Source organism: Oryctolagus cuniculus, chromosome 17, assembly GCF_964237555.1.
Source record: "Oryctolagus cuniculus chromosome 17, mOryCun1.1, whole genome shotgun sequence".
NCBI classification, from domain to species: Eukaryota; Metazoa; Chordata; class Mammalia; order Lagomorpha; family Leporidae; genus Oryctolagus; species Oryctolagus cuniculus.
The window spans coordinates 1,037,401-1,049,826 of record NC_091448.1 but is presented as its reverse complement, the minus strand read 5'-3'; the positions used below and the strand labels follow the sequence as shown (position 1 = coordinate 1,049,826).

The following is a 12,426-nucleotide window of genomic DNA, read 5'->3' as shown; positions in this document are numbered from 1 at the left end:
GAGGCCAGGCTGCGGGCTCGGGAGTCGCGTTTATTGAAAAAGTACAAAGTGTCACCATAAAAAATCCACCTGGAGGCGGGGGCGGGCTCAGTCCATCTTGGTCTCTCGGAAGAGCTCCACCAGGTCCTTGAAGTCCGGGTCGATGAGGTCGGAGGGCAGGTCGCCGTCGTCGTTGGCGGCGTCGCGGTCGGCCCCCAGGGAGATGAGGTACCTGGGGGCAGAGGGCGCCGTGTGCACGCGGACACGCGCACGCGGACACTGCCCGCTCGCCCCCGGCGTCGCCCTCTGGCGCTGCTCCGCCGAAACCCGACCCGTCGGGAGCCGCGGACACCCCGAAGGCCGCGGGGCCCCTGCGCTCCCCGCGGCCGCCCCTCACCTGGCGATCTCGGGGTACCCGTCGCTGCAGGCCATGTGCAGCGGCGTCCAGCCCGCCTCGTCGCGCTGGTGGATGTCCGCGCCGTACTTGACCAGCAGCTTCACGCACTCCAGGTTCCCGCAGAGCACGGCCTCGTGCAGCGCGGCCAGGCCTGGGCAGGGCGAGGGCCGGCGGTCAGGGCCAGGGCCAGGGCCAGGGCCGAGGCCGCGGGCTCCCCTCCCTCCGCGGCCGGCAGGTGCGCGCTCACCGGACGGGTGGATGGTGTCCAGCGAGACCTTGCGGGCGCGGAGGAAGCGCCCCACCTGCTCCAGGTCGCCCTGGCGGATGTGGTCCAAGAAGAGGACATCGTTGGGGAAGCGCACGCTGCGGTCGGCCAGCAGCCGGCGGCGCCTCTGCCGGGGGCTGTAGCGGGCGTAGCGCGCCGTCCTGCTGGGCATGCCGGGGGCGGGGGGCAGTGGGTGCGCGCCGGAGCAGCGAGCCGCCTCTTTCCTCGGGCACCCCGCTTCCGGCTTATATAGGGCGGCGGGCGCTATATAAAGCCGCGCGGTCACGCTGCCGGTCGCGAGGGCCTGAAACCGAGCTGCCCCCGTCCCTGGCTCGGGATCATGTTAGCGGCTCGTCTTTCGGCCCACCTGTCGTGTGTCCTGCCAAAGGGGTCAGATCCTTCCTGGCCACCGCTCCCTGCCCCACAGCTGGACGTAGAAGGTGCTGGACAGAGGGCAGGAGGAGGCCGAGGACGGCCGAGGTCAAGGCCGTGGTGCGGCGAGGGCCGGTGTGGGAGGTGGCTCACCTGCCCGAGGCCAGCTGCCCATGGAACCGACTTGCGCTCACGGGGAGGGGCACCCGCGTGTGGGGGGCGCCCCTCTGCCCCGGCCTCCCCGGGCACCGCAACCTGCAGGATCCTGGGAGTCCTCCCGAGTGGGCTGCCTTCACTTCCGGCTCAGCCACCGCCGGGCTGCGGGCGGGAGCTCAGACCCAGGCCTGAGGGGGCAGGGCTGGCCCCTGAGCAGGTGGGTGTCCTGCCAAGCCTGCCCAGGGGCTGCTGGGAGCGCCCCCGGTCTCTGCCTGCATCCCCTTTCCATGAAGGGTCCTGCCCACTGCAGCAGGACCTCAGCTGGCCCCGTCCTGAGCCGGGCTGGGAAGGCAGGCGACGGGGGTCGGCGGCCTCGCTGTGGCGTGGGGGTGGGCCCCGGCAGGCTGGTCTCAGCCGGCAGAATCCACAAGCCTGGCGACACCGGCAAGAAACAGCGCTGACCCAGGGCCCTGCCTGCCGGTGTTGTCGCCTGCCTCAGCACCCAGGGCCTCCCCTGCTCCCGCCCTGCCCTGCAGCGCCATTCCTGCCGCCAGGCGCCCGCTGTAGCCGCCCTGGGCCTGTGCCAGGCCCCGCTGGTGTCCACATTTCCAGGGACTGGGAGGGAGGGGCCGGGCTCCGGGGAGTCGGCTTGTTTACGGCTCACGCTGCCCCTCCCACCGAGGATCCGGAAGAAGCTGGCCTGTCCCTCAGGTGCGGCCCAAGGCGAGCTGAGCGGGCTCAGGTTTCTGTGTGGGTCAGGGAAGGCCCCTGAGCCCTCCGGGTCCGAGGTCGCTGTGACGGGGTCTGGGTTCCAAGCCGGGCCGTCGTGGGAAGCTGGCCAGAAGACCAACCCGCGGCAGGTGGTGGGGCTGGTGCTGCCTGCACACAGCTTGGGGAACACCCTGTGGGTCCAGGGCTGGGCCAGGCCATGGTCCAGAGCCAGGACCTCCCTCTGGGTCTCCCACGTGGGCAGCAGAAACCCACGTACTGGAGCCATCATGCGCGGACCCCCAGGCGCGTTGGCAGGGAGCTGGGCCGGAAGCTGAGCGGCTGGGGCCCCACCAGGCACTCCCCCAGGGACGTGGGCATCCACTGGGCTCGGCCCGCCCTGGGACCCTGTGTGTGTAGCTCTGTCCCCGATTCTCCCAGGTGGCCTGCCTTGCTCAGCTCGACTCCAAGTTTCAATTCCTGGAGGGGGGACTGGTCACGGCCCCTGGTGCAGACGCGCGCCACCCAGCTTCCCGAAGCCGGCACAAACAGCGAGGGCGAGAGCTGGCACACGCTGCGGGAGGCCCGAGGACCCAGCATGGCACGCGGGCCGGCAGCTGCTTGGTAAGGTTCTAGGCCAGTGGCTCCATGCCCACTGCACAGAGAGGACAGGAGAGGGCGAGCCTGGGAAGCTGCCGCCCACAGCCCAGCCAGGAGGCCTGGCCGAATGCTTGGCCGCTGTGTCTGCAAGGGGCAAGGTGCTGGTGACTCACCGCCCTCCCCCGAGCGCGTGACGGCAGCTGTGCCTGGTCCCAGCCTGCCGTCCGGAGGGCCAGGTCCCCGCGCAGCTGGTCAGCAGGGTCATCCGCACTTCCACCCCTTGTAGCTCCTTTTAGCTGTGTCTGGACGGGTCCTGTTCTCCGGCCGGCCGGTGTCCTGGGCAGGCCCTGGTGCCCACCCCAGCCGGGACGGTAGGGGAGGACCTTCCCTCTGTGAGGGCCATTTGGAGGTAACGTTCCTGGGCCACACAGGCTTGTCCGTGTGGCAGGGACCTGCTATGGATGGACTGGGTCCTGCCTGCGGTCACCATGGCAGGGCCAGACCCAGGGATCCCACCTTGTCCAAGGTCACATCACGGGGCTGCAAACACCCTCCCACCTCTGGGCAGCTGCGGGGAAGCTGGCCGGCGGTGTGGCCTGCAGGGCCCTCGTGGGCGGCAGGAGCAGCCCGGGCTATGTGAGAGCAGTCGTGGAGAACCCCACCCCACCCCACCCCTGCCACGCGTGCTGAGCGGAGGCCCCGGGACAAGGGCAGCAGCTCCGGCGGCCTGTGAGCACCACTGCCCACCGGGAGCCCTCTCCAGCCTCAGAGCCTGACCCTGGCCTCCACGCCCACCCTCTGGGGGACACGCGGTCCCCAGAGCTCCCAGGAGGCAGTGCGCCCCAAGGGGACAGCCACCTTCTTGACGTCACCTCAGGCTGCTCTGGTCTGGCGACACAGCACAGCAGCCCGCCCCCCCCCCCCAGTGCCGTGGCGAGAGCGTGGCCCGGCAGTGGCGCACCACAGTGTGGGTGGCTCCCGGAGGTCCCCCAGGCCTCCACTGTGGCTGGAAAGAGAGCCGCGCCTGGGAGGAGTGCTCGTCCTCACCTCCCCCTGCTCTGCCGGCCCCTTCAGCCCCACCCCATGGGCTGGGGGGACACTGGTGCAGCAGGTTAAACCTCTGCCTGTGACTCCGGCATCCCACATGGACGCCGGTTCAAGTCCTGGCTGCTCCACTTCCGATCCAGCTCTGCCGTGGCCTGGGAAAGCTGTAGAAGGTGGCCCAAGTCCTTGGGCCCCTGCACCCGTGTGGGAGACCCGGAAGAAGCCCCTGGCTCCTGGCCTCACCCTGGCGCAGCTCTGGCCGTTGGGGCCGTCTGGGGAGTGAGCCAGTGGATGGGGGACTCTGTCTTCCCCTCTTTCTGCCTAACTCTGCAACTGTAAAACTCAAAGACGACAGAGGCGGCCCCGAGTAGTAAAATTTCAACTTTATTTGGCCAATGTGTTGGATTCCAAGATTGTGGTGCAGATGCCCGGAGAACCGTCGGCTTCTGGCTGGGCGCTGGCATCCTTGGCTGGGTCCCAGCCTGGGAATCGGGGGAATTGGGGTCCTGCTTCCGCCTTGCATAGGCCACATGGGAGAGTCCAGCGGCCAGAGCAATGCGCCGGCGACGGGAGCCCTGGCTGGAGGAGGGAGGGGGCTGCCCAGGCCTGTCCTGGGCCCCGCAGCTGGCAGCCACAGTCCCCTCCTCCTCCGACAGTCTCCGTCTAACCAAAAAAATGGCAAGGGCCGTTCCGGTCCTGGCTCCGCCGGCCCAGGTGGCAGGGACTGTGTCCAGCTGGCTCCACCCGCCCCGCACGGGGCCAGGCGTCTCCAGGGAGGCCCAGCTGCGGCGCGACAATGCCCTGACGTCCTAAAACGTCTCCAGATCCCACGGGTGGAGTATTCGCCGTGACCCCGCGACCTCTCCAGTGTGAGATCCGGGACATCTGTGTGGCCTCCGGACGACACACGTGTACAAAAAAGTACATCACGGTTAAAAAACTGCCCGCCAAGACGGGCTGGCCTGGAGATAAATTCCTTTCCAGAAACTGAAAAGCACAGGAGGCGGCGGCTCTGGCGCGCGGGCGTCAGGTGCGCGGCTGCCCGGAAGGGCGCCCCGGTCGCGGTGCTGCCCGTGCAGGCTCCGGGGCGTCGTGGTCAGGCCTGCCCGGCGGCTCGCGGCCTGCGGCCTCACAGCTCGTCTCTCACGGCTTTCTGGTCGTCGTCTTCTTCCAGGTCCGGCTCCTCGGCCTCTTCTAGGTCCTCCAGACCCTGGGGTGAGCGAGACGGAGGTGGACTCCCGGCCGGCCACAGCCCAGGAGCCCAGCCTGGCCGTGGCAGGGGCGAGGCGTCCCGGGCTCGGCACCAGAGACCCGCGGGACACGTGGCGACACAAGCTCCTGCCGCCATGCCCGCCCACCCCCGGGGGGCGCCACAGCTCCCTCCCTGAATGCACGTCCACTTCCCCTCTGGGTGGCCCCCACGGACCACTTCCTCCCCCGCACAACCACCACGGCCCGGAGGGAGCTCCAGGCACCGCCGGGCAGGTCGGCGGACAGGAGGCGCGTCGGGAAGACCCTGAGCAACACCCCGCCACAGCCCCGGGGACTCGGGGCCGCCGAGGCCCGCGCCGGCCTGCGGTCACTCACGTCCTCGTCTCCCGCTCCGTCCTGACCGCCGCTTTCCAGGAACTTCTTAAAGCCGTCCAGCGTCCGCTCTCCGTTGTAATCGATGACCTGCGGGAGGAGGGAGCGGCGCGTGGAGCCGGCTGCTGGGGGAGGAGCCGGCTGCTGGGGGAGGAGCCCGCGCCCGCCCGCCCGCCCGCCCGCGGGGGCCGCACCGTCCTGCCGGGGCCGGCCGGGAAGAACTTGAGCGTGGGGAAGCTGTGCACTTTCACCGCCTCCACCTCGTTGGCCGTGGAGTCCATCTTGGCGATGACGATGTCCTGGTGCTCCTTGTACGTCTCGCCCAGCTTGTCCCAGATGGGAGCCAGCTGCTTGCAGTGGCCGCACCAGGGCGCGTCTGCGAGGGAAGCGCTCTGAGGGCTGGTGTGGGCGGGGCCCGGGGGCGGGGCCAGGGGCGGGGCCGACTGGGAGGGAAGCGCTCTGAGGGCCGGTGGGGGCGGGGCCGGGGGCGGGGCCGGACTCACAGAACTCCACGAAGACGTTCTTCTTCTCGTCAAAGGCCACCTCCTCGAAGTTCTTCCCCACCAGCACCTTGACCGGCTGCCGGTCCCAGTCCTCGGGGAGCTCCTGGCTCATCAGGTGCGGCTGGGCAGAGAGCGCACGGTCAGGGCCAGCCGGCCAGCGCGGGCCGAGGCCAGCCGGGGGCCGCCGAGCCCGCCCACACCTTGATCTTGCCCTCCAGGAAGCGCTGGCAGAACTCGGTGATGCCCTCGGCCGTGAGCTCGTCCGACTCGGGCTTGTACTTGGTCATCTCCTCCTCCAGCGTGATGAGCCGCACGGCCGGGCACTCCTCCTTCTTCAGCCCGAAGAACTCGAGGATGCGCTGGTTGTCGGCGTGGTCGCTGTCGATGAAGATGAACAGGATCTGGGGAGCAGAGGAGGCGCCAGACCATGCGGCGGGGCGGGGCGGGGCGGGACGGCTCCCCCCCCCCCCGCGGGGCGCCGCCCACCTTGCCCTTGAAGCCCTCGGCCGCCTGCTTGAAGCCGCTCAGCTTGCCGTCGTGGTCGGCCGCGCTCCTGGGCAGGAACAGCAGGATGTGTGTCTTGATCTCACCTCCGAAGATTTTCGGGGCCGTCTGTCACACACACACGCAGGCCGGGGCTGAGCCGGAGCGCGGCGGGGCCTCCCGCACCCCGCCCGCCGCGGCGAGCCCCGCACCTGCTCGGTGAACTCGATGACCAGCGGCAGCTGGTTGTGCTTGATGAAGTCCAGCAGCTTCTCCTTGGTGACCTCCCCCTCGAAGTTGTTCCGTCCCTCGTCAAACTGGACGAGACAGGGACAGCACAGTGCCTGGGTCCAGTCCTGCCTGTGCCCCTCAGGGCCAGCAGGTGGCGCCACTGCCACCCTCGCCGGAGCCCCGCCAGTCTGGCCTGGCTCTGGCCCTGGGCGCAGGGCGTTCGCAGAGGGGGCGGGAGGACAGATCTCACCATCCCTCCTGTCTCTCATACACCTCAGGAGACTAACGCAAGGAGTCAGGGCTGTGACCTTGGCTGCCCCGCTGTGGCCCCCGAGGGACCCAGGGGGAGACCGGCCAGACGAGGCCCACTGGACGCAGCCACCATTGGGGCTGTCAGTGCCCTTCCTCCCACAGGCTCTGAGTGGCCGTGCCGCTCCGCCAAAGCCTTTTCCCAACCGCGCCCGCGCACCTGCCGGATGCGGGATGGGGACAGGCGAGGTGGGGAGGGGGGACAGGCGAGGTGGGGAGGGGGGACAGGCGAGGTGGGGAGGGGGGACAGGCGAGGTGGGGAGGGGGGACAGGCGAGGTGGGGAGGGGACCCAGCCGTCCTAGCAGCGTTACAGCTGTCTGCAAGAACAGGTCCACACGCGAGCTCCCAGGTCCCGCCGACCCTCTCCTGACTGCCCACTGCCCGCCATGCCTGCCGTGGACAGCGGAGCCCCTGCGGGCCCGCCGGCCTCATGGCCTGGTCCAGAGAGGGAGCTGCCAGCCCTGGCGCCCGCTCTCAGGGACGCGCCCATGCCCTGCCCCAGGCCCGCCACGGCCGCTCCTTCCGATGGCCCTGCCATGTGCCGAGGTGAGAAGCAGCTCCGGCCGCAGGAGGCTTAGGCCTTGGACAGACACCACTGCACCTCTGGCCTCACAGGCCAGTCCTGGAGGCCATCGGGAAGACACCGTGGGCGGCCCGAGACCCCGGCTGCTGGAGATGCCCGGGCCCCAGGGAGACCATGGAAGCCACCGCAGAAAACATGACGGTCAGCCAGGCCCCCTTGACCTGTGACCCCAGCCAGGACTCGGCTGGCTCCAGGGCTCCGGTCCCCACTGGCTTTGCTCACACAGCTCTCTGGGCAGACAGGAAGTGGCCCGAGGGCCCCAGGAGGAGGAACAAGCAACGGCCGAGACCCAAGGCCCGGACGCCTGTCACATCCTCCAGCTGTTTACCGAGCCCGCCACGGCGGCCGCCCACAGACCACGGCTCCGCCAGGCTTTGCCCAGGACGCCCGCGGCGACGTTTGACCTCCACAGATGCCTGAGCCGCCCTGCGTGGGGGGGGGGGGCTGCTCGCTAACTGGCACCGGACCAGGGTCAGCTGTGCCAGCCCAGGTGGACGCCACCGCGCGGGCACCAGCCTGAGCCGCGGCTCTGCTGTGCAGCCGGGAACAGAGCGGCCTCCCGACGCGCGCACCAAAGCCACACAGCCACTGCGCAGCCGCGCTCCAGCCCGCCAGTGACGGGGACTGAGCGTGTGGCCGAGCAGACCCTACGGGATCTGTCACTCTCAAGGGGTGTCAGAGAAACCCCCTAGAGGGCCAGGCCACGGCAAGTGGGTAAAGCCAAGGCTTCTAGTGCCTGCATCCCATATGGGCGCCGGTTCGTGGAAGACAGCCCAAGTCCTTGGGCCCCTGCACCCACTGGGAGACCAGGAGGCAGCGCCTGGCTCCCGGCTTGGGGCTGGGTCAGCCCCGGCCATTGCAGCCATTTGGGGAGTGAACCAGCAGATGGAAGACTTCTCTGTGCACCTCCTCTTTCTGTAACTCTGCCTTACGGATAAATAAAATAAATCTTTAAAAAATAAAATAAAGAATTTTCCTGGGGCTGCCGCTGAGGCACAGCGGGTTAACACCCTGGCCTGAGGCGCTGGCATCCCATGTGGGCGCCGGTTCGAATCCCGGCTGCTCCACTTCCGATCCAGCTCTCTGCTGTGGCCTGGGAAAGCAGAGGAAGATGCCCAAGTCCTTGGGCTCCTGCACCCGCGTGGGAGACCCGGAGAAAGCTCCTGGCTCCCGGCTTCGGATCGGCATAGCTCTGGCCGTTGCGGCCGTCTGGGGAGTGAACCAGCGGGTGGAAGACCTCCCTCTCTCTCTCCTCTCTGTGTAACTCTAGCTTTCAAATACATAGATAATCTTAAAAAAAAAAAAAAAAAAAAAAAAGAAGGCTCTCCCCTGTAACCTGTGGGCCAGGACGTGATCCAGGCACCTGCTCCTCGAGGCTCCGCCCACCTCCCCACCTCTGGGAGGACAGCTGAGTCAGCGCTGAGACCAGGGCAGGGGAAGGAAGCCGGCCGGCTCCGCCCTCCTCCAGGAAGGGATGAAGCTGCTCACCCCCAGATCTCCCAGCACCGCCCGCGGGGCCCTGGGGCCCGGGACACAGGCACCCAGGCCAAGCTCAGGTGAGCAAGTCCGCCGGCACCGCCTGGCAACAAGACAGGGCCTGGTGCACGCCCCCCCCCCCCCATGGCTTCACACTCACAGCACAGACCCACCTCCAGGGACTCGTACGCGGCCCTGCCCCCCACCTGGCCACGGGACGGCCCCAGGTCCCGGCCCTGTCCCCCCCACCTGGCCACGGGACGGCCCCAGGTCCCCGGCTGGCTGCAGTCAGCCCCGGATCCTGGCGATGGGGAGGGGCTCAGACAGACACGGCGCCTCCCCCTTGCCAGCGCTCCTGGGACAGGTCAGAGTGCGGGGCGGCACGAGGGCGGGGCGCTCACCTTCTTGAAGAGCACCACGCCGTCCTGGTGCACCTGGTACCTGGAGAACACGTCGCTGCTCGCCGTGAGCCCGAACGGGATGTCGTCGGTGGCCTCCGCGGCCAGCAGGAACTGCTTGGCCGCGTCCGACTCCACGTCCTGCAGGGGCGGCCACGCGTCAGGGGCCCCGCCGGAGCCGGCAGCTCCCGGGCCACGGGGACCCCTTCTCCAACCCCGACAAGAATTCGGGTCCCCACCTTGAAGAAGCCGATGACGGCCACCTCGCTGGACTCCACCAGCGACTCCGCGGCCGCGCTGTCGGCCAGGGTGGTGGCAGCCGGGCCCGTGCGCTTCTTCAGCCAGTTCACAATGTCGTCGGCCTCCCTGCCAGCTACACCCAGACACACAGGGGAGCGCCCAGCCCGGGGCAGTTAGCTCTGCTCACGGGACCACAGGCCCCCGCCTCCTCCAACCCCAGGTCTCCTGCGCACAGGGGAAGCAGCCCAGCCCTCCGTCTGCCCGAGGGCCCCGCGCAGGACAGCAGGCTCCGGGGTCAGGAGCGGCCGCCGCGGCCAAGGCACTCCCCGTTCCAAAGGTGAACGCGATAACGGGCAGGCTGGTGCCCAAGGGCCAGGCCTGCCCGCGGCCGACCACCAGGTCAGCTGGGTCCTGACCACCACCCAGGGCCGCTGGCAGGGCTTCGCTTGCGCAGGACGCGGCCCTGGGCCCGCACACCTGTGTACTCCTTGGGGGACGTGGTGTCCCCGTTCTTGAAGAACTTGATCGTGGGGTAGCCGCGGACGCCGTACTGCTGGGCCAGGTCCGACTCCTCGGTGGCGTCCACCTTGGCCAGCCGGATGTCGGAGCCCTCTGCCTTCAGCTTCCCGGCCGCCTTGGCGTACTCAGGCGCCAGAGCTTTGCAGTGGCCGCACCAAGGGGCATCTGGAAGAGAAGCCGGCGCTGGGTCCCAGCCCCGCCTCCCCCCTCTCCTCTCCTAACGGCCTTATCGCCTCCCGAGATAACCCCTTCCCGAGTGCACGACCCGGCCGCGGTGACAGGCCAACCCCTGCCCTTCTCTGCTGCTCCGATCGCCGGGGGAACAGCAGCCCTTGCCCCGCGCAGGCTCCCCCAGGACGCGCAAGCGGCTGGGGCAAGGGCGCTCCGGAGCCTCCCTGTAGACTGCAGCAGAGACGCGCGCCCTGGGCGAGAAGCCGCCGAGCCGGTGACACCGGCGCACCTGCGCGCGGCTCGGCCCACCTGTCAGCCAGGGCCGGGGGTGCCGCGCCCCCGACCGGCACGAGCCGGGTGTCCGCCAGGAAGCCGCGGCAGGTGGAAGGCGGGGCAGGGGCAGGGCCAGGGCTCGGCGCAGGTGACCAAGCCGGCCGGCGCTGGCCGCGGCGCACACAGGCCCGGCCTGTTTTTCCTCCCCTGACTGGGGGCCCCCGCCATGTGCACGTCGGACACAAAGGCACCTCCCCGGCCCCGGCCGCGCGGTCACCGCCGGGAGGCCGGGCTGCTCGCGGGGGCGCGCCCGCGGACGTCCAGCCCGGGACGGCCGTGCGAGGGGCCCGCGGCGCGCAGGGAGGGGAGCGCTCGCCAGGCCGCGGCCCGGCCGGCACTCACAGAACTCCACCAGCAGGTGCTTGTGGGCCGCCAGCGCCTCGGCGAAGTTGCTGCTCTTCAGCACCAAGACGTTGTCTTCCTCCTCGGGCGCGTCGGCGCCCACCCGGGCCGTCACGGCCAGGGCGAGGCACAGCACGGCGCGGCGCAGCATCTCGGGCGGCGGGCGGGGCGCTTCGGTTGGCGCCGCCGGGACAGCCGAGGCGACGAGAGCGCGCGACGGCCCCGGCCTCGCCTTTATAAATCCGGGCCGCGGGCGCGCCCGCCCCCGCCCGCGCGCGCCCGCCCGCGCGCGCCCGCCCCGCCCAGGCCGGCCTCCGATTGGCGCGCAGGCCCCGGGGCCCGCCCTCGCCGAGCTTGGATTGGACGGCCGCACCAGGTCTGGCCCCGGACTCGGAAACGCTGCGGAGGCCGACCTCGCCCCCGCCCGCGATTGGCCGAGGGGCTCGCGCTCGCCCTGTTCCCCAGCCCCTCATTGGTTCCCGGAGGAGAACTTTCTCTCCCTCGACTTCTGACTGGTGGCCGTCGCGCACACCTTTCGCGGGCCTGGAATGGCTGCTGCTTTCGGCAGCCCGGGCTCGGCGGCTCCTGATTGGCCGAGAGGTGCGCGCACCCTGCGCGTTTCTTCGTCGAACGTGGCAGTGAGGCGGGGCCCCTGGCCGGGGGGCGGAGCCGCGCCTGCGCTCCCGAAACCCCTCGTGTTGCATTCTGACTGGACCGCGTACCCCTGACTGGCACCGCCCTCGGGGCCGCAGGCCGGAAGCTGGGTGACGCCATTTCCGGCGCGCGTGCCGCCCGTGCGGCGCCTGCCTGGGAGTCGCGGGTCGCGCGGCGGCGGGTCCGTGCGGGGTGCGGGACGCGGTGCTGGCGAGGAGCGCGCGGCCGAGCTTCTCGCACGTCGAGCCTCGGGGAGGCCCGCGCTCGTCTGTCCGACGGCGGGGCGCGCCCGCCCCTTGCGCGCGGTCTTTCTTTGTACCGCAGCTCCCAGGACGCGGGCGGGGGTCCCCCGGGGACCCTCCCCGGCCCGCGGGGGCTGCCTCAGTTCGCGGTGCAGACTCCTGAGAGTTTGTTGACACATTGTGTCTTGTTTGTTAAAGACTTATTGGGAAGAGAGAGGGAGACAGACTTTGCAGCTGCTGGCCCACTCCCCCGTGGCCAGGCCTGGTGCCCCCGTGGTGCGGGGCCTGGGCACCCTCTGCTGCCTCCCCCGGCGGCGGAGCAGGTGTGCCCGCCGGGTACTGGAGAGCGAGTTCTCGTCTCCCCTACAAAACTCAACCAGAACTCCACCGGCCAGTCCCGGCCGGCTTGCACCTGCTGGAGACCTGCCCCCGCCTCGCGGGGCAGTGGGCCGCGGGCCCAGACCCGGTGCGGGCTCCCCCGCCCGCGCGGCCGGGTGCCGATTGCTTCAGTTGTGGCGCGCTGGCCGCCAACGTCTTTCCGACCAGCACGAACGGTTTTCACAAACCGCAGCCGGGAGCCTGGGGGTGTTCGGGAGGTATCAGCTCGCGGCTGCGCCGGAGCCAAGCAAAGGGGCCGAGGTCGATTCCTTTGCGTGGCCTCGTGGTAGCCTGGCCCCAGCGCACAGGGCAGGGCGTGCTCACGCTGGACACGGGACGAGGCGCCCGGAGCAGGCCGGGGTCCTCAGGCTGGTGCTGGGCTGTGACTGCCCTGCGGTCCGGTGGCCATGGCCGAGCGGAGCCACGGGAGCCTGACGAGGACTTCGGCCCGCGTCTAT

The 12,426-nt window shown here is 70.1% G+C and overlaps 2 protein-coding genes across 2 annotated transcripts; both read right to left on the bottom strand.

The window, feature by feature from the left end:
• Positions 1 to 10: 10 nt before the first annotated feature.
• Positions 11 to 1,144, bottom strand: PPP1R27 (protein phosphatase 1 regulatory subunit 27). Its single transcript, XM_051828316.2, has 3 exons — positions 624 to 1,144; positions 377 to 527; positions 11 to 211 (listed from the first exon to the last, which is right to left on the bottom strand). The coding sequence occupies exons 1-3, from the start codon at positions 811 to 813 to the stop codon at positions 88 to 90; spliced, it is 465 nt and encodes a 154-aa protein (XP_051684276.1). The 5' UTR covers positions 814 to 1,144; the 3' UTR covers positions 11 to 87.
• Positions 1,145 to 4,008: 2,864 nt separating this feature from the next.
• On the bottom strand, positions 4,009 to 10,922 carry P4HB (prolyl 4-hydroxylase subunit beta). The gene is given in 13 exon segments (NM_001171047.1): positions 4,009 to 4,731; positions 5,109 to 5,195; positions 5,300 to 5,481; positions 5,609 to 5,729; positions 5,809 to 6,009; positions 6,095 to 6,220; positions 6,304 to 6,408; positions 9,093 to 9,230; positions 9,329 to 9,462; positions 9,807 to 10,013; positions 10,695 to 10,785; positions 10,788 to 10,799; positions 10,801 to 10,922. Coding segments are annotated over 13 exon segments (1,530 nt in total). The 5' UTR covers positions 10,846 to 10,922; the 3' UTR covers positions 4,009 to 4,650.
• Positions 10,923 to 12,426: the final 1,504 nt, after the last annotated feature.

Coding starts and splice junctions, on each gene's coding strand:
- PPP1R27 (XM_051828316.2), bottom strand. CDS start 813: ATGCCCAGCAGGACGGCGCGCTACGCCCGCTACAGCCCCCGGCAGAGG. Junction 528..623: donor GGACACCATCCACCCGTCCG/GTGAGCGCGCAC, acceptor CGCCCTGCCCAG/GCCTGGCCGCGCTGCACGAG. Junction 212..376: donor GGGTACCCCGAGATCGCCAG/GTGAGGGGCGGC, acceptor CTCTGCCCCCAG/GTACCTCATCTCCCTGGGGG.